The sequence below is a fragment of the Pristiophorus japonicus genome, chromosome 23, assembly GCF_044704955.1.
Source record: "Pristiophorus japonicus isolate sPriJap1 chromosome 23, sPriJap1.hap1, whole genome shotgun sequence".
NCBI classification, from domain to species: Eukaryota; Metazoa; Chordata; class Chondrichthyes; family Pristiophoridae; genus Pristiophorus; species Pristiophorus japonicus.
This window is the reverse complement of record NC_091999.1, coordinates 8,300,267-8,318,045: the sequence shown is the minus strand read 5'-3', so window position 1 is coordinate 8,318,045 and position 17,779 is coordinate 8,300,267. Positions and strand designations below refer to the sequence as shown.

The following is a 17,779-nucleotide window of genomic DNA, read 5'->3' as shown; positions in this document are numbered from 1 at the left end:
CAGTTCAGAGAAGGTTCACTCGGTTGATTCCGGGGATGAGGGGGTTGACTTATGAGGAAAGGTTGAGGAGGTTGGGCCTCTACTCATTGGAGTTCAGAAGAATGAGAGGTGATCTTATCGAAACGTATCAGATTATGAGGGGGCTCGACAAGGTGGATGCAGAGAGGATGTTCCCACTGATGGGGGAGACTAGAACTAGGGGGCATGGTCTTAGAATAAGGGGCCGCCCATTTAAAACTGAGATGAGGAGGAATTTCTTCTCTCAGAGGGTTGTAAATCTGTGGAATTCTCTGCCCCAGAGAGCTGTGGAGGCTGGGTCATTGAATATATTTAAGGTGGAGATAGACAGATTTTTGAGCGATAAGGGAGTGAAGGGTTATGGCGAGCGGGCGGGGAAGTGGAGCTGAGTCCATGATCGGATCAGCCATGATCGTATTAAATGGCGGAGCGGGCTCGAGGGGCCGAATGGCCGATTTCTGATGTTCTTATGTTCTAATTCTGATCTCTTAAACATCCCTGGTTATAATCGCTCCACCATCGGTGGCCGTGCCTTCTGTTGCCTGGGCCCCAAGCTCTGGAACTCCCTCCCTAAACCTCTCCACCTCTGTCTCCTCCTTTAAGACGCTCCTTAAAACCCGCCTCTTTGACCCAGCTTTTGGTCAACGGCCTTAATTTCACCTTCAGAGGCGCGATGTCACATTTTGGGTCTGCCTTGGGCTTTTGCGATGTTACTGTTGCTGTCTCCGTGATTCCCCTGCCCGATACCAACCCTTAATGGTTTACCCCCACTTCAGGGGTATATCGACAGGCTAAGCCAGAACTTGGCAAATGGAAGATTTATCAGAACAATAGAAAAGCAGAGTCATTTTTAATCGGTGACAGATTGGGAAGTGTCGGTGTTCAGAGGGACCTGGATGTCCTTGAACACCAATCACTGAAAGTTAACCTGCCGATACAGCAAGCAATCAGGAAAGCAAATGGTATGTTGGCCTTTATAACAGGGAGATTTGAGTATCAGAGTAAAGACGTCTTACTGCAGTTATACAGGGCCCTGGTGAGACCACACCTGGGGCTAGATGTTCCATGTTTGCGCAGATCGACCAAAAATGGGCGTTAATTTCCATTTTGTGCCTAAAGAGGCGATATCTGGGCGTTATACCTCATCTCAACATTCAACTGGACGTTACGTGGGTGGTATTGATGCAAAGAAAGTTTAGCCCCTGGAGTATTGTGTACTGTTTGGGTCTCCTTACCTAAGGAAGGATATACTTGCCATTGAGGGAGTGCAGCGAAGGTTCACCAGACTGATTCCTGGGATGGGGGGGGGGATTGTCCTATGAGGAGAGGTTGAGTAGACTAGGCCGATATTCTCTGGAGTTTAGAAGAACGAGAGGCGATCTCATTGAAACACACACAATTCTTACAGGGTTTGACCGGGTAGATGCAGGGAGGGTGTTTTCCCCCCGGGGCTGGGGGGAGTCTAGAACCAGGGGGTCACACAGTCTCAGGATAAGGGTTCGGCCATTTAGGACTGAGATGAGGAGGAAGTTCTTCACTCAGAGGGGGGTGTATCGTTGGAATTCTCTGCCCCAGAGGGCTGTGGAGGCTCAGTCCTTGAGTATATTCAAGGCTGATAGACAGATTTTTGGTTATTAAGGGAATCAAGGGACATGGGGCCGTCTCTGTCTGAGGTGGTGGCCCCTTCTTACCTCCGTAGGTCCTGCAGGGAATTCAAGGCCAGGGTGATCTCCTGGACTAGTTTCGATCGTCCAGATGGGACGGGGAGGAATTCTCCCAGATTTTCTTTCCCAAATTGGCCTGGGTTCTTAATCTGCTTTTTATCCCTCTCCAGGAGATCCGGTGGTCTGGGGTGGGGTGGGGTGGAGAGCATACGTTGCGATACACAAGGAGTCGCGATGGTGTGGGATGGGCCCGATGGACCAAATGGTCACTACCTGTCCGTCATTGTTTGTACTGCAGGAAACACGCATTAAGAACATCAGGAATAGGAGCAGGAGTCGGCCATTCGGCCCCTCGAGCCTGCTCCGCCATTTAATACCATCATGGCTGATCCGATCATGGACTCAGCTTCACTTCCCCGCCCGCTCCCCATAACCCTTCACTCCCTTATCGCTCAAAAATCTGTCTATCTCCACCTTAAATATATTCAATGACCCAGCCTCCACAGCTCTCTGGGGCAGAGAATTCCACAGATTTACAACCCTCTGAGAGAAGAAATTCCTCCTCATCTCAGTTTTAAATGGGTGGCCCCTTATTCTAAGACCATGCCCCCTAGTTCTAGTCTCCCCCATCAGTGGGAACATCCTCTCTGTAACCACCTTGTCGAGCCCCCTCATAATCTGATACGTTTCGATAAGATCACCTCTCATTCTTCTGAACTCCAATGAGTAGAGGCCCAATCTCCTCAACCTTTCCTCATAAGTCAACCCCCTCATCCCCGGAATCAACCGAGTGAACCTTCTCTGAACTGCCTCCAAAGCAAGTATATCCTTTTGTAAATACGGAGACCAAAACTGCACGCAGTACTCCAGGTGTGGCCTCACCAATACCCGGTATAACTGGAGCAAGACTTCCCTGCTTTTATACTCCATCCCCTTTGCAATAAAGGCCAAGATACCATTGGCCTTCCTGATCACTTGCTGTACCTGCAGACTAACCTTTTGTGTTTCATGCACAAGTAACCCCCAGGTCCCTCTGTACTGCGGCACTTTGCAATCTTTCTCCATTTAAATAATAATTTGCTTTTCTATCATTTCTGCCAAAGTGCATAACCTCACACTTTCCCACATTATACTCCATCTGCCAAATGTTTGCCCACTCACTGAGCCTGTCTGTGTCCTTTTGCAGATTTTTTGTGTCCTCCTCACACATTGCTTTTCCTCCCATCTTTGTATCGTCAGCAAACTTGGCTACGTTACACTCGGTCCCTTCTTCCAAGTCGTTAATATAGATTGTAAATAGTTGGTGTCCCAGCACTGATCCCTGCGGCATCCCACTAGTTACTGATTGCTGACCAGAGAATGAACCATTTATCCCGACTCTCTGTTCTCTGTCAGTTAGCCAATCCTCTATCCACGCTAATATATTACCCCCAACCCCCGTGAACTTTTATCTTGTGCAGTAACCTTTTATGTGGCACCTTGTCAAATGCCTTCTGGAAGTCTAAATACACCACATCCACTGGTTCCCCTTTATCCATCCTGTTCGTTACATCCTCAAAGAACTCCAGCACCTTTGTCAAACATGACTTCCCCTTCATCAATCCACGCTGATTGAGTTATGCTTTTTCAAATGTCCTTCTACTGCTTAATAATGGACTCCAGCATTTTCCCAACCACAGACGTTAGACTAACTGGTCGATAGTTTCCTGCTTTTTGTCTGAATCCTTTTTTAAATAGGGGCGTTACATTTGCAGTTTTCCAATCTGCTGGGACCTCCCAGAATCCAGGGAATGTTGGTAAATTACAACCAATGCATCCACTATCCCTGCCGCTACTTCTCTTAAGACCCTAGGATGCAAGCCATCAGGTCCAGGGGATTTATCTGCCTTTAACATAGAAACATAGAAAATAGGTGCAGGAGCAGGCCATTCAGCCCTTCTAGCCTGCACTGCCATTCAATGAGTTCATGGCTGAACATGCAACTTCAGTACCCCATTCCTGCTTTCTCACCATACCCCTTGATCCCCCTAGTAGTAAGGACTACATCGAACTCCTTTTTGAATATATTTAGTGAATTGGCCTCAACAACTTTCTGTGGTAGAGAATTCCACAGGTTCACCACTCTCTGGGTGAAGAAGTTTCTCCTCATCTCGGTCCTAAATGGCTTACCCCTTATCCTTAGACTGTGACCCCTGGTTCTGGACTTCCCTAACATTGGGAACATTCTTCCTGCATCTAACCTGTCTAAACCCATCAGAATTTTAAACGTTTCTATGAGGTCCCCTCTCATTCTTCTGAACTCCAGTGAATACAAGCCCAGTTGATCCAGTCTTTCTTGATAGGTCAGTCCCGCCATCCCGGGAATCAGTCTGGTGAACCTTCGCTGCACTCCCTCAATAGCAAGAATGTCCTTCCTCAGGTTAGGAGACCAAAACTGTACACAATACTCCAGGTGTGGCCTCACCAAGGCCATGTACAACTGTAGCAACACCTCCCTGCCCCTGTACTCAAATCCCCTCGCTATGAAGGCCAACGTGCCATTTGCCTTCTTCACCGCCTGCTGTACCTGCATGCCAACCTTCAATGACTGATGTACCATGACACCCAGGTCTCATTGCACCTCCCCTTTTCCTAATCTGTCACCCTTCAGATAATAGTCTGTCTCTCTGTTTTTTACCACCAAAGTGGATAACCTCACATTTATCCACATTATACTTCATCTGCCATGCATTTGCCCACTCACCTAACCTATCCAAGTCACTCTGCAGCCTCATAGCATCCTCCTCGCAGCTCACACTGCCACCCAGCTTAGTGTCATCCGCAAATTTGGAGATACTACATTTAATACCGTTATCTTACTGAGTACCACCTCCTTAGTGATTGTGATTGTGTTAAGTTCCTCCCCCCCTATAGCCCCTTGACTATCCACTGTCGGGATATTGTTAGTGTCCTCTACCGTAAAGACTGATACAAAATATTTGTTCAGAGATTCTGCCATCTCCATGTTCCCCATCACTAATTCCCCGGTCTCGCCCTCTAAGGGACCAACACCCGCTCTAGCCTCCCTTTTCCTTTTTATACACCGACAGAAGCTCTTGCTATCTGCGCGTGCTCGTGCTCGGGCACCAAAGCTCGGCTCTGGTTTGCGTGGGTCGGGCTTTGGCAACGTTGCCCGCGGCGGGGAGGCCCGACCCCTTTCACAGGTTACCCCGTCTTCCTCCGCAGGGCCCGTTCTCCATGCCCGCCTCGGCCCCGCCATGCGGCCCGGTCCTGCGGGAGCGCCCCCTGGCTGCCGTCAAGAGCAAGAAGACGGTGAACAAGGACAGCATGGAGTACCGGATGCGGCGGGAGCGTAACAACATCGCGGTGCGCAAGAGCCGGGACAAGGCCAAGCGCCGCAACATGGAGACCCAGCAGAAGGCCATGCAGTTCATGTCGGAGAACGAGAGGCTGCGCAACAAGGTCGAGCAGCTGTCCCAGGAGCTGGACACGCTGCGGGGCCTGTTCCGGCAGATGCCCGAGGGCGGGCTGGCACAGCAGAGGCCGTAGCGGCGGTGGGGAGCGGGGAGCGGGGGGGGGGAGAGGGGGTGTGTGTGTGGGCGGTACCCGTTCTCGTACCTCCTTAGCCCCCCCCCCTCAAACCCACTTCACCCACCCTCAACCCCCCCCACCCCCCCCCCGCCCGCCTCGCACGGCCCACGGCCTTGACCTGCGACCCCGACCAACCGTCCGAGCCCACGCTCACCGTGCGGGAGGGAGGGACGTCGGAGGTTGGCCACCCCCCCTCCCCCCAAACTTGGCAGTCGGCTCGAGCGGGCTCCGACGGAGCCGGCGTTCTTTTTTTGGCCGCGGCCCTGGGCGTGACGGGACTCCGGCCGGGCCAAAGAAACGGGGGCACTGATACGTCGTGTGGGGGTCGGTGGGTCGGTGGGTCGGTGGGTCGGTGGGTTTGGTGGGTTTGGTGGGTCAGTGGGTTTGGTGGGTCAGTGGGTTTGGTGGGTCGGTGGGTTTGGTGGGTTGGTGGGTTTGGTGGGTCAGTGGGTTTGGTGGGTCGGTGGGTTTGGTGGGTCAGTGGGTTTGGTGGGTCAGTGGGTTTGGTGGGTCAGTGGGTTTGGTGGGTCAGTGGGTTTGGTGGGTCAGTGGGTTTGGTGGGTCAGTGGGTTTGGTGGGTCGGTGGGTTTGGTGGGTCAGTGGGTTTGGTGGGTCAGTGGGTTTGGTGGGTCGGTGGGTTTGGTGGGTTGGTGGGTTTGGTGGGTTATGGCGGGTGATGGTGCGTTTTGACGGGTTGGGATGCAGTTCCTTTGGGTTGCGATAGGTTCTATTGACTGTGACAGGTTCTGTTGGGTTGCGATGGATTCTGTTGGGTTATGTTGGGTATTGCTGGGGCTCCTTTGAGTTGTGATGGGTTCTGTTGGGTTATGGTGTGTTTTGTTGGCGGGGGGGATGGGGGGGCATTTCATGGGTTGTGATGGGGATCCGTTGGGTTGCGATGGGTTGGGATGGGTACTGTTGGGTTATGGTGTTTGTTGGGGGGGGGTTTTCCTGGGTTGGAATGTGGTTCCGTTGGGTTTCCGTTGGGTTGGGATGGGCTTCCGTTGGGTTGTGATGGGTTATGTTGTGTTTGGTTGGGTTATGTTGTTTTGTGGGGGGTTTGCGTTGGGTTATGATGTTGATGTCTTTGGTTTTTTTCCTGGGACCCCCAATACGGTGTTGGCTTGCTGACTCAGACAATACTGTATGTAACGCTGTGACCAGGTGGGGTTTTTTTTGCTATCACCTTTCTCCTGGCTCCGGCCATGTCACTGCACACCTGGCTGGTGCACGATAGGGACCCTGACTCTGATCTCACACTTGGCCCACAGAGCAAAGCGCTGGTTACATCCAAAAAGTCCCACGGCAACGTGGACCGCTGGCCAAGCTCAACTCGGCTGTGTCCTGGCCATCCAACGCTCTCCCCGCTAACCTGACATCTCCCACAAGGCTTGAGTTTGGCTCAACCTGCGTCTGATTCGGTATCACTCGGGTTTACAGGTAGAGATTCCTCCACACACCCCATCCCTCCGGCGTCTCGAGAGCATTGACCCATTCGTGATCAGAGCGACACTATTCTTTTTATTCACTCCACTGGCAAGGCCGGCATTTATTGCCCCTTGAGAAGGTGGTGGTGAGCCGCCTTCTTGAACCGCTGCAGTCCGTGTGGTGAAGGTGCTCCCACAGTGCTGTTAGGGAGGGAGTTCCAGGATTGTGACCCAGCGACGATGAAGGAACGGCCGATATATTTCCCAGTCGAGGGATGGTGTGTGACTGGGAGGGGAACCTGGAGGTGATGGTGTTCCCATGCGCCTGCTGCCCTTGTCCTTCTAGGTGGTAGAGGTCGCGGGTTTGGGAGGTGCTGCCGAAGAAGCCTTGGCGAGTTGCTGCAGTGCATCTTGAGGGAGCTTTACTCTGTATCTAACCCCCTGTACCTGCCCTGGGAGTGTTTGATGGGACAGTGTAGAGGGAGCTTTACTCTGTATCTAACCCCCTGTACCTGCCCTGGGAGTGTTTGATGGGACAGTGTAGAGGGAGCTTTACTCTGTATCTAACCCCGTGCTGTCCCTGCCCTGGGAGTGTTTGATGGGACAGTGTAGAGGGAGCTTTACTCTGTATCTAACCCCCTGTACCTGCCCTGGGAGTGTTTGATGGGACAGTGTAGAGGGAGCTTTACTCTGTATCTAACCCCCTGTACCTGCCCTGGGAGTGTTTGATGGGACAGTGTACAGGGAGCTTTACTCTGTATCTAACCCCCTGTACCTGCCCCGGGAGTGTTTGATGGGACAGTGTAGAGGGAGCTTTACTCTGTATCTAACCCCCTGTACCTGCCCTGGGAGAGTTTGATGGGACAGTGTAGAGGGAGCTTTACTCTGTATCTAACTCCCTGTACCTGCCCTGGGAGTGTTTGATGGGACAATGTAGAGGGAGCTTTACTCTGTATCTAACTCCCTGTACCTGCCCTGGGAGTGTTTGATGGGACAATGTAGAGGGAGCTTTACTCTGTATCTAACCCCCTGTACCTAATTGCCCCTTTGAGAAGATAGTGAGCCTCCTTCTTGAACCGCTGCAGTAGCGGCTTGGTACAATTGAGTGTCTCACTGGGCCATTTCAGTAGGGGTGGTTTATAGTCGATCCACCTATAGGCCAGAACGGGTAAGGGCAGCAGATTTCCTTCCCTGAAGGACATTAGCGAACAAGATGAGTTTTAACCAGAATGGTCACTCGACAGTAGATTTTTACTGGCCGATTTATTTAATTAATTGCTGCTGTGGTGGGATTTGAACTCGGGTCTGTGGATCACCTCTGGATTATTGGTTCCGTAACCAAGTGAGGACCACGGTGCTCCCCGTTTCCCCCGGACCCCTGCCCCGCTTGCCGAAGGCAGTGAGATCTCAGAGTCAGGTTCCTTGGCCAGTTTGTTTTCCCACCCCCAGCTGCCCCGGGAGGTCACACGACCGCTGACGTCAAGCGATCTTTTAACGGTTAATTAGCGTCGCTGGCTGATTGAATGCAGCCGCGCGTTCGGTGAATGTGAATGTGTTTTTTTTATATTTTTCTTTGACTGCGAGGAGTTTCCAAAGACGGCTGGGGCGGGCGGGGGTGAAAGAACTTGATCTCGATCGGGCGGCGTTGCAACGCTGAGGTGAAATCATCGAGGGCGGGAAAATGGGGCCATGTTGTACGCCAAGGCCCAATGGCCGGAACAGGCCCGAAGTGGGGAGGGCTGGTTGGGCCTCCTAACACGGGCCTAACACTCCGATCCTGCCCACTTTCCACCCACAGGTTATTCGGTCCGCCCATCGGTGTCCCAATTCCGGCATGGCCTCTTTCTGTGCCGTATATTCTGGGCACTTTATGAAGGATGTCGAGTGCAGAGGAGATTGGCCAGAATGGTCCCGGGGATGAGGGAGTTAATACAGAGAGACTTGGAGAAGCAAGGGCTGTTCTCCTTGGAGCAGAGAAGGTTAAGGGGAGTTTGACCAGGATGGTTCCAGGGATGAGAGACTGGAGAAGCTGGGGCTGTTCTCATAGAAACATAGACAATAGGTGCAGGAGCAGGCCATTCGGCCCTTCAAGCCTGCACCACCATTCAATACGATCATGGCTGATCATTCCCTCAGTACCCCTTTCCTGCTTTCTCTCCATACCCCTTGATCCCTTTAGCCGTAAGGGCCACAACTAACTCCCTCTTGAATATATCCAATGAACTGGTCTCAACAACTCTCCGCGGTAGAGAATTCCACAGGTTCACAACTCTCTGGGTGAAGAAGTTTCTCCTCGTCTCGGTCCTAAATGGCTTACCCCTTATCCTTAGACTGTGACCCCTGGTTCTGGACTTCCCCAACATCGGGAACATTCTTCCCGCATCTAACCTGTCCCGTCCCGTCAGAATTTTATATGTTTCTATGAGATCCCCTCTCATCCTTCTAAATTCCAGTGAATGTAAGCCTAGTCGATCCAGTCTCTCCTCATATGTCAGTCCTGCCATCCCGGGAATCAGTCTGGTGAACCTTCGCTGCACTCCCTCGATAGCAAGAACGTCCTTCCTCAGATTAGGAGACCAAAACTGCACACAATATTCCAGGTGAGGCCTCACCAAGGCCCCTGTACAACTGCAGTAAGACCTCCCTGCTCCTGAGAGCAGAGAAGGTTAAAGGGGGAGATTTACTCGAGATGTTCAAATCATGAAGGGGGTCTGACAGAGTGAATCGGGAGAAATTGTTTCCCGGGGCCGGAGGGTTGGTAAACCAGAGGGACACAGATTTAAGATAATCGGCAAAGGTGGGAATGAGAAGGAATGGTGTCACCCAGCGAGGTGCTGTGATCGGGAACGCGCTGGCTGAAAAGGACGGTGGGAGCAGTTTCCTCAAAGGGGGCATTGGAGAGCTCATTGGAAAGTGTGACAATCCCCAGGGGTTGAAGGGCAGTGGGACTGAGTGGAGCGTTCGATGGGCCAAATGAGTCTACGATTCCCCGAGGTCTGGTGACCCTAGCTACCCCCCCGGCAGTGGGCAAGCTCGTGGCTCACCCTGGTGTTAGTGCCCGTGCGGGCGGAGATCATAGTCCCACTCGAGTCCAGCTCTTTGGAAACTCCTCACACGCCAATTGCAAACGGTTTTGACGCCACGCCCCCTGACCTCTGACCTCTGAACTCTGGGTCACTTGGCGTCACGAGCACTGTGTGTTATTATGAAACTGTGAAGAGGTTGGCTCGGACAAAGGTGGGTGTCGCAAATCCTTGTTTTTGGTGCTTTTAATTGGGAGGGGTGGGAGGCACAGAAGGGGGCCATGTCTGGTTCGGGCAAGGGCCTGTGGGTACATTGGGCCAAACATAACTGGGCAATTGGGGGTGGGGGGGCGAAGGTTTGGAGGGTGCTGTACCAATTAGGGAGGGGCGCATCAAGACAGCCTACTCCACCTCCGTAACATCGTCCATCTCCACCCTCCCTGCCTCAGCTCATCCGCTGTTGAAACCCTCACCCCCGTGCCTCCGTTTACCTCTCGACACCCTCTAAACTTGAGGCCGTCCAAAACTCGGCTGCCCCCGTGTCCTAACTCGCACCCAGTCCTGCTCACTCATCACCCCCTGTGCCCCGTGTCCGAACTCACACCCAGCCCCGCTCACTCATCACCCCCTGTGCTCGCTGACCCATGTCCTAACTCGCACCCAGTCCCGCTCACCCATCACCCCCTGTGCCCCGTGTCCTAACTCACACCCAGTCCCGCTCACCCATCACCCACTGTGCTCGCTGCCCCGTGTCCTAACTTGCATCGAGTCCCGCTCACCCATCACCCACTGTGCTCGCTGCCCCGTGTCCTAACTCGCACCCAGTCCCGCTCACCCATCACCCCCTGTGCTCACTGCCCCGTGTCCTAACTCGCACCCAGTCCCGCTCACCCATCACCCCCTGTGCTCACTGCCCCGTGTCCTAACTCGCACCCAGTCCCGCTCACCCATCACACCCTGTGCTCACTGCCCCGTGTCCTAACTCGCACCGAGTCCCACTCACCCATCACCCCCTATGCTCGCTGCCCCGTGTCCTAACTCGCACCGAGTCCCACTCACCCATCACCCCCTGTGCTCACTGCCCCGTGTCCTAACTCGCACCCAGTCCCGCTCACCCATCACACCCTGTGCTCACTGCCCCGTGTCCTAACTCGCACCGAGTCCCACTCACCCATCACCCCCTGTGCTCGCTGCCCCGTGTCCTAACTCGCACCGAGTCCCACTCACCCATCGCCCCCTGTGCCCCGTGTCCTAACTTGCATCGAGTCCCGCTCACCCATCACCCCCTGTGCCCCGTGTCTTAACTCGCACCGAGTCCCGCTCACCCATCATCCCCTGTGCTCGCTGACCTATATTGGCTCCCGGTTAAGCCCTCGCCCCCTCCATGGCCCTCGCCCCTTCCCTATCTCTGTAATCTCCTCCAGCCCCACAACCCCCCCGAGATGTCTGCGCTCCTCTAATTCTGCCCTCCTGACCATCCCTGATTATAATCGCTCCACCATCGGTGGCCGTGCCTTCTGTTGCCTGGGCCCCAAGCTCTGGAACTCCCTCCCTAAACCTCTCCGTCTCCCCACCTCATTCTCCCCTCTTTTAAGACGCTCCTTAAAACCCATGTGTTGGGCCAAGATTAGGGTCACCTATCCCAATATCTCTTTATGTGGCTCGGTGTCAAATTTCTGTTTGATTTTCATTCCTGTCAAGCATAAGAAATAGGAGCAGGAGTCGGCCATTCGGCCCCTCGAGCCTGCTCCGCCATTTAATACGATCATGGCTGATCCGATCATGGACTCAGCTCCACTTCCCCGCCCGCTCCCCATAACCCTTCACTCCCTTATCGCTCAAAAATCTGTCTATCTCCACCTTAAATATATTCAATGACCCAGCCTCCACAGCTCTCTGGGGCAGAGAATTCCACAGATTTACAACCCTCTGAGAGAAGAAATTCCTCCTCATCTCAGTTTTAAATGGGCGGCCCCTTATTCTGAGACCGTGCCCCCTAGTTCTAGTCTCCCCCATCAGTGGGAACATCCTCTCTGCATCCACCTTGTCGAGCCCCCTCGTAATCTGATACGTTTCGATAAGATCACCTCTCATTCTTCTGAACTCCAATGAGTAGAGGCCCAACCTCCTCAACCTTTCCTCATCAGTCAAACCCCCTCATCTCCGGAATCATGACAGGGTAAGTGAGCAAGATCTTTGAGGGGCAAGGGTTCAGACATCTTTGGTGAGAGAGGGTGGAGGGGGCACTGATTGGATCGCCATGTGTTAGCGGATGAAGAGAGAGAACAAAAATGGCCGGATGTTGGGTGGGGTGTGAGGAGGAGGGAACGAGAGAGAACAAGTAAGGCAGGGGGGGGGATCCATTTTTTGGTCAGCATCATTTCTGCCCCATTGGTTTTGCCCCCCCCCCCCCGGGCCCCCCAGTGCACAGTTGGCCTACGGCCCCGGTGAAGGCCAAAAGCCTTTGTGTCATCCACCTTGTTGCCAACACGCCATTTTATACTGTATCCGCGCGCATTGTGCTCACCAGCTTCGGTGTACTACAAACTTCTGATATACTGTAAGGTACGTTAATCCTAAAATGAAGGAGTGCGGGGGTGGGGGGGGGGAGATCGGTCAGTATTTTCACAGGATTTCCATGGGACGAGGGAACTCAAGTGGCATCGCAGGACGTGACAGCGTCGCAAGGCCGAATGAACTCCGACCCCACGTTCACCTTTTTTGGCTTTCAAAGTTCCTTGCCTATGATTTCGCCCGCTGTTCCGCCTATCTTAGATTTTAGTCTCCTTGGACTCCCCACATCGCGCCCCCCCCCCACCGCCTCTCAGCGGAGGGGTGGGGGGGGGGGGGGGGGAAGAGGGGAGGCGGAGTCAGGGGCGAGGTCAACTCCCGACCTCTTGCTCTGTCACCAGGCCGCAGAACCGGCCCTAATACTTTAGGCTTCGCGTCTCACACAGGCCCTCCTTGGGCAGGAGGGGGCTCTCGGCTTCCAGTCGCAAGCCCCACTGGGAAATCGAAAGGGGCGCCACTTTTAATCGCCCCGGCGGCGACAGAGGTCAGAGTGCATTGTGGGAAGAAGGGAAGCCATTTTGGACACAAAAAAAAAAAGGGCGTAAGATGAGGCTAATTGGTGCGGATTTCAATTGCGCCATTGGTGCCAGCGTGCATTGTGGGAAGAAGGGAAGCCATCTTGACGAACCGATGTGTGAGTTTGCTCGAGAGAGAGAGAGAGAGAGAGAGAGAGATATTACGATCCTGTGAAAAAATAGGCCGCCCCCCTGCCTTCAGTGAGAAACGGCATTGTTAAACGTTGTTACTCTGATCTGTTGCTGCTGTTTGAGATTCCCTTTGTGAACTGTACGATCTTATTTAAAGCAGGAGACTTATTTATTACGTGCTGACCTTTGATCTGCTGAACCGATAGCGTGGTCATATATGCTTTCTGTTCTATCAACTTCGAAATAAAGATGTTTATTCTCCATCGCAGCATAGTCCATTGTTCAATCCGCCCGACTTTCAGGGAACCCCAGACCCTCGACCACAGAATTCAGGCCGAAACTCATGGTGCCATATTACCAGAAGGTCACTGTCGGAGGGGCAGTACTGAGGGAGCACCGCACTGTCGGAGGGGCAGTACTGAGGGAGCCCCGCACTGTCGGAGGGGCAGTACTGAGGGAGTGCCGCACTGTCGGAGGGGCAGTACTGAGGGAGCGCCGCACTGTCGGAGGGGCAGTGCTGAGGGAGCGCCGCACTGTCGGAGGGTCAGTACTGAGGGAGTGCCGCACTGTCGGAGGGGCAGTACTGAGGGAGCGCCGCACTGTCGGAGGGGCAGTACTGAGGGAGTGCCGCACTGTCGGAGGGGCAGTACTGAGGGAGCGCCGCACTGTCAGAGGGGCAGTACTGAGGGAGCGCCGCGCTGTCGGAGGGGCAGTACTGAGGGAGCGCCGCGCTGTCGGAGGGGCAGTACTGAGGGAGCGCCGCACTGTCGGAGGGGCAGTACTGAGGGAGCGCCGCACTGTCGGAGGGGCAGTACTGAGGGAGCGCCGCACTGCCGGAGGGGCAGTACTGAGGGAGCCCCGCACTGTCGGAGGGGCAGTACTGAGGGAGCGCTGCAAATCAAGTGTGGTCAGTGCTTCGATGCTGGGGATGTTGGCCTGGTCGAGGACGCTAACGTTGGTGCGTCTGTCCTCCTGGGGGATTTGCAGGATCTTGCGGAGACAGCGTTGGTGGTATTTCTCCAGCGACTTGAGGTGTCTACTGTACATGGTCCATGTCTCTGAGCCATACAGGAGGGCGGGTATCACTACAGCCCTGTAGACCGTGAGCTTGGTGGTGGATTTGAGGGCCTGGTCTTCGAACACTCTCTTCCTCAGGTGGCCGAAGGCTGCACTGGTGCACTGGAGGCGGTGTTGGATCTCGTCGCCAATGTCTGCCATTGGTGATAAGAGACTCCCGAGGTATGGGAAATGGTCCACGGTGTCCAGGGCCGGACTGTGGATCTTGATGACTGGGGGGCAGTGCTGTGCGGTGAGGACAGGCTGGGGGAGGACCTTTGTCTTACGGATGTTTAGCGTAAGGCCCATGCTCTCGTACGCCTCAGTGAAGCTGTTGAAGATGACTTGGAGTTCAGCTCTCAATGTGTGCAGACGCAGGTTGCCCGCGTACTTTAGCTCGGCGACAGAGGTTGGGATGGTAACATGTTCCAAAGTGCTTAACAGGAGCAATTATCAAAGAAAAACTGACCCCGAGCCACATAAGGAGAGATTAGGGCAGGTGACCAAAAGCTGGGTCAAAGAGGTCGGTTTTAAGGAGCGTCTGAAAGGAGGAGAGAGAGGTAGAGAGGCAGAGAAGTTTAGGGAGGGAGTTCCAGAGCTTGGGGCCCAGGCAACAGAAGGCACGGCCACCGATGGTGGAGCGATTATAATCAGGGATGGTCAGGAGGGCAGAATTAGAGGAGCGCAGAGATCTCGGGGGGTTCTGGGGCTGGAGGGGTTTACACAGATAGGGAGGGGTGTAGGGGCTGGAGGGGGTTACAGAGATAGGGAGGAGTGTAGGGGCTGGAGGGGGTTACAGAGATAGGGAGGGGTGTGGGGGCTGGAGGGGGTTACAGAGATAGGGAGGGGTGTAGGGGCTGGAGGAGGTTACAGAGATAGGGAGGGGTGTAGGGGCTGGAGGAGGTTACAGAGATAGGGAGGGGTGTAGGGGCTGGAGGAGGTTACAGAGATCGGGAGGGGTGTGGGGGCTGGAGGAGGTTACTGAGATAGGAAGGGGTGTAGGGGCTGGAGGAGGTTACAGAGATAGGGAGGGGTGTAGGGGCTGGAGGGGGTTACAGAGATAGGGAGGGGTGTAGGGGCTGGAGGGGGTTACAGAGATAGGGAGGGGTGTAGGGGCTGGAGGAGGTTACAGAGATAGGGAGAGGTGTCGGGGCTGGAGGGGGGTTACAGAGATAGGGAGGGGTGTCGGGGCTGGAGGGGGTTACAGAGATAGGGAGGGGTGTAGGGGCTGGAGAGGGTTATAGGGGACTGTGAGTGAGGGGAGGGGGTGAGGGAACTCGGCCACAGATCCTGGTCATCGGATCCTCGAAGGGAGGCCGAGAGAGCGGAAAGTCAAGTGAGTGCGCAAGTGAGAAAGGTTATGAAATCGGAGCGGTTTATTTCGCAAGAGATAAAGAGACAAATCAGTCGGGGAGCTGGGTCACCAGGGGTCACAGGACAAGACAGTTAATGTGGTAACCACAGTATCATCTGAGCAGCAGGACTCTGAGAGAGAGCGAGAAACAGAGAGACAGAGAGACAGAGAGAGAGAGGCAGAGAGAGAGAGAGAGAGAGAGGGGGGGGGAGAGACAGAGACAGAAAGAGACACACAGAGAGACATAAAGAGACAGAGAGAGAGAGAAAGAGACAGAGAGAGAAAGAGGCATAGAGAGGGAGAGAAAGAGAGGGAGATGGAGAGAGGGAGAGGGAGAGAGACAGAGACAGAAAGAGACACACAGAGAGACATAAAGAGACAGAGAGAGAGAAAGAGACAGAGAGAGAAAGAGGCATAGAGAGGGAGAGAAAGAGAGGGAGATGGAGAGAGGGAGAGGGAGAGAGACAGAGACAGAAAGAGACACACAGAGAGACATAAAGAGACAGAGAGAGAGAAAGAGACAGAGAGAGAAAGAGGCATAGAAAGGGAGAGAGAGAGAGGGAGATGTAGAGAGGGAGAGAGAGAGAGAGCGAGGAAGAGACAGAGACAGAGAGAGAGAGAGGGGGGAGAGAGAGGGAAAGAGACAGAGAGAAGGAGAGAGAGAGAGAGATAGAGATAGAGTGTGGGGAGAGAGAGAGTGTGGGGAGAGAGAGAGAGAGAGAGTGTGGGGGAGAGAGGGAGAGAAAGAGAGATAGAGAGCGAGAGAAAGAGTGAAAGATGGACAGTGAGAGGGAGAGAGAGAGAGAGATAGACAGAAAGAGACAGAGCGCGAAAGAGAGAGTAGGTGAGAGGGAGAGAGAGAGAGAGAGAGAGAGAGAGAGGCAGAGAGAGAGGGAGAGGCAGAGAGAGACAGAGAAAGAGAGGGAGAGACAGAGAGAGAGAGAGAGGCAGAGAGAGAGAGAGAGAGAGACAGAGAAAGAGAGGGAGAGACAGAGAGAGAGAGAGAGGCAGAGAGACAGAGAAAGAGAGGGAGAGACAGAGAGAGAGAGAGGCAGAGAGATAGAGAGAGAGAGGGAGAGACAGAGAGAGAGAGAGAGAGAGACAGAGAGAGACAGAAAGAGAGAGAGAGACAGAGACAGAAAGAGAGAGAGAGAGGGAGGCAGAGAGAGGGAGAGGGAGGGAGAGAGAGAGAGAGACAGAAAGAGACAGAGAGAGGGAGAGACAGAGAGAGAGAGAGACAGAAAGAGACAGAGAGAGAGAGAGGGGGAGAGAGAGGGAAAGAGACAGAGAGTGGGGAGAGAGAGTGAGAGAGTGTGTGGGGGAGAGAAAGAGAGATAGAGTGAAAGATGGAGAGTGAGAGACAGGGAGAGAGAGAGAGAGATAGACAGAAAGAGACAGAGCGCGAGAGAGAGAGAGAGAGTAGGTGAGAGGGAGAGAGATAGAGAGAGAGAGAGAACGAGTGTAAGATGGGCAGAGAGAGAGATTTACACAGACGCATTCTGATTCCAGATTGAAATCCCGTTACCAAGGGTACAGGATGTGGCCTGCTGGAATCGCAGCCAGCCACAGAGTGTGTGGAAGGAGAGATAAGACTCGAGAAGGCACACAGTCCGTGACACAAAACAGAGAGAAGGACAGTGAGAAAGAATGGATGAAAGAAGGACAGAGAAGGAATGTGAGAAAGAATGAGGGAGACAAACAATTGGCGAGAGAATGAGAGAAAGATAGAAAAAAGAGAAATGCAGAGAGATAGAAAAGACTTGCCTTTATATAGCGCCTTTCACAACCACCGGACGTCCCAAAGCTCTTTACAGCCAATGAATATTCTCACTGTTGTATTGTGGGAAATGCAGCAGCCAATTTGCGCACAGCAAGCTCCCACACACAGCGATGACATAAATTACCGGGTCATCTGATTTTTTTTCCAAGTGATGTTGGTTGAGGGATATTACGCCCCAAGACACGGGGGAGAACTCCCCCTGCTCTTCTTCCAATAGTGGCCCCGGGATCTTTCACATCCACCCGAGAGGGCAGACGGGGACCTCGGTTTAACGTCTCATCCGAAAGACGGCCCCTCCGACAGTGCGGCGCTCCCTCAGTACTGCCCTCCGACAGTGCGGCGCTCCCTCAGCACTGCCCCTCCGACAGTGCGGCACTCCCTCAGTACTGCCCCTCCGACAGTGCGGCGCTCCCTCAGTACTGCCCCTCCGACAGTGCGGCACTCCCTCAGTACTGCCCCTCCGACAGTGCGGCTCTCCCTCAGTGCTGCCCCTCCGACAGTGCGGCGCTCCCTCAGTGCTGCCCCTCCGACAGTGCGGCTCTCCCTCAGTACTGCCCCTCCGACAGTGCGGCGCTCCCTCAGTACTGCCCCTCCGACAGTGCGGCGCTCCCTCAGTACTGCCCCTCCGACAGTGCGGCGCTCCCTCAG

At 54.0% G+C, this 17,779-nt stretch overlaps 1 protein-coding gene across 1 annotated transcript in view; it reads left to right on the top strand.

Moving 5' to 3' along the window:
• The window catches only part of LOC139235296 (CCAAT/enhancer-binding protein epsilon-like), an 8,525-nt gene extending 2,936 nt beyond the window's left edge, over positions 1-5,589 (top strand). Inside the window, exon 2 of the mRNA XM_070866440.1 lies at positions 4,908-5,589. Within this exon, the coding sequence (XP_070722541.1) occupies positions 4,908-5,231 (324 nt within the window). The 3' untranslated portion in view covers positions 5,232-5,589. The remainder of the gene's footprint in view (positions 1-4,907) is intronic.
• The last annotated feature ends 12,190 nt before the right edge of the window (positions 5,590-17,779 follow it).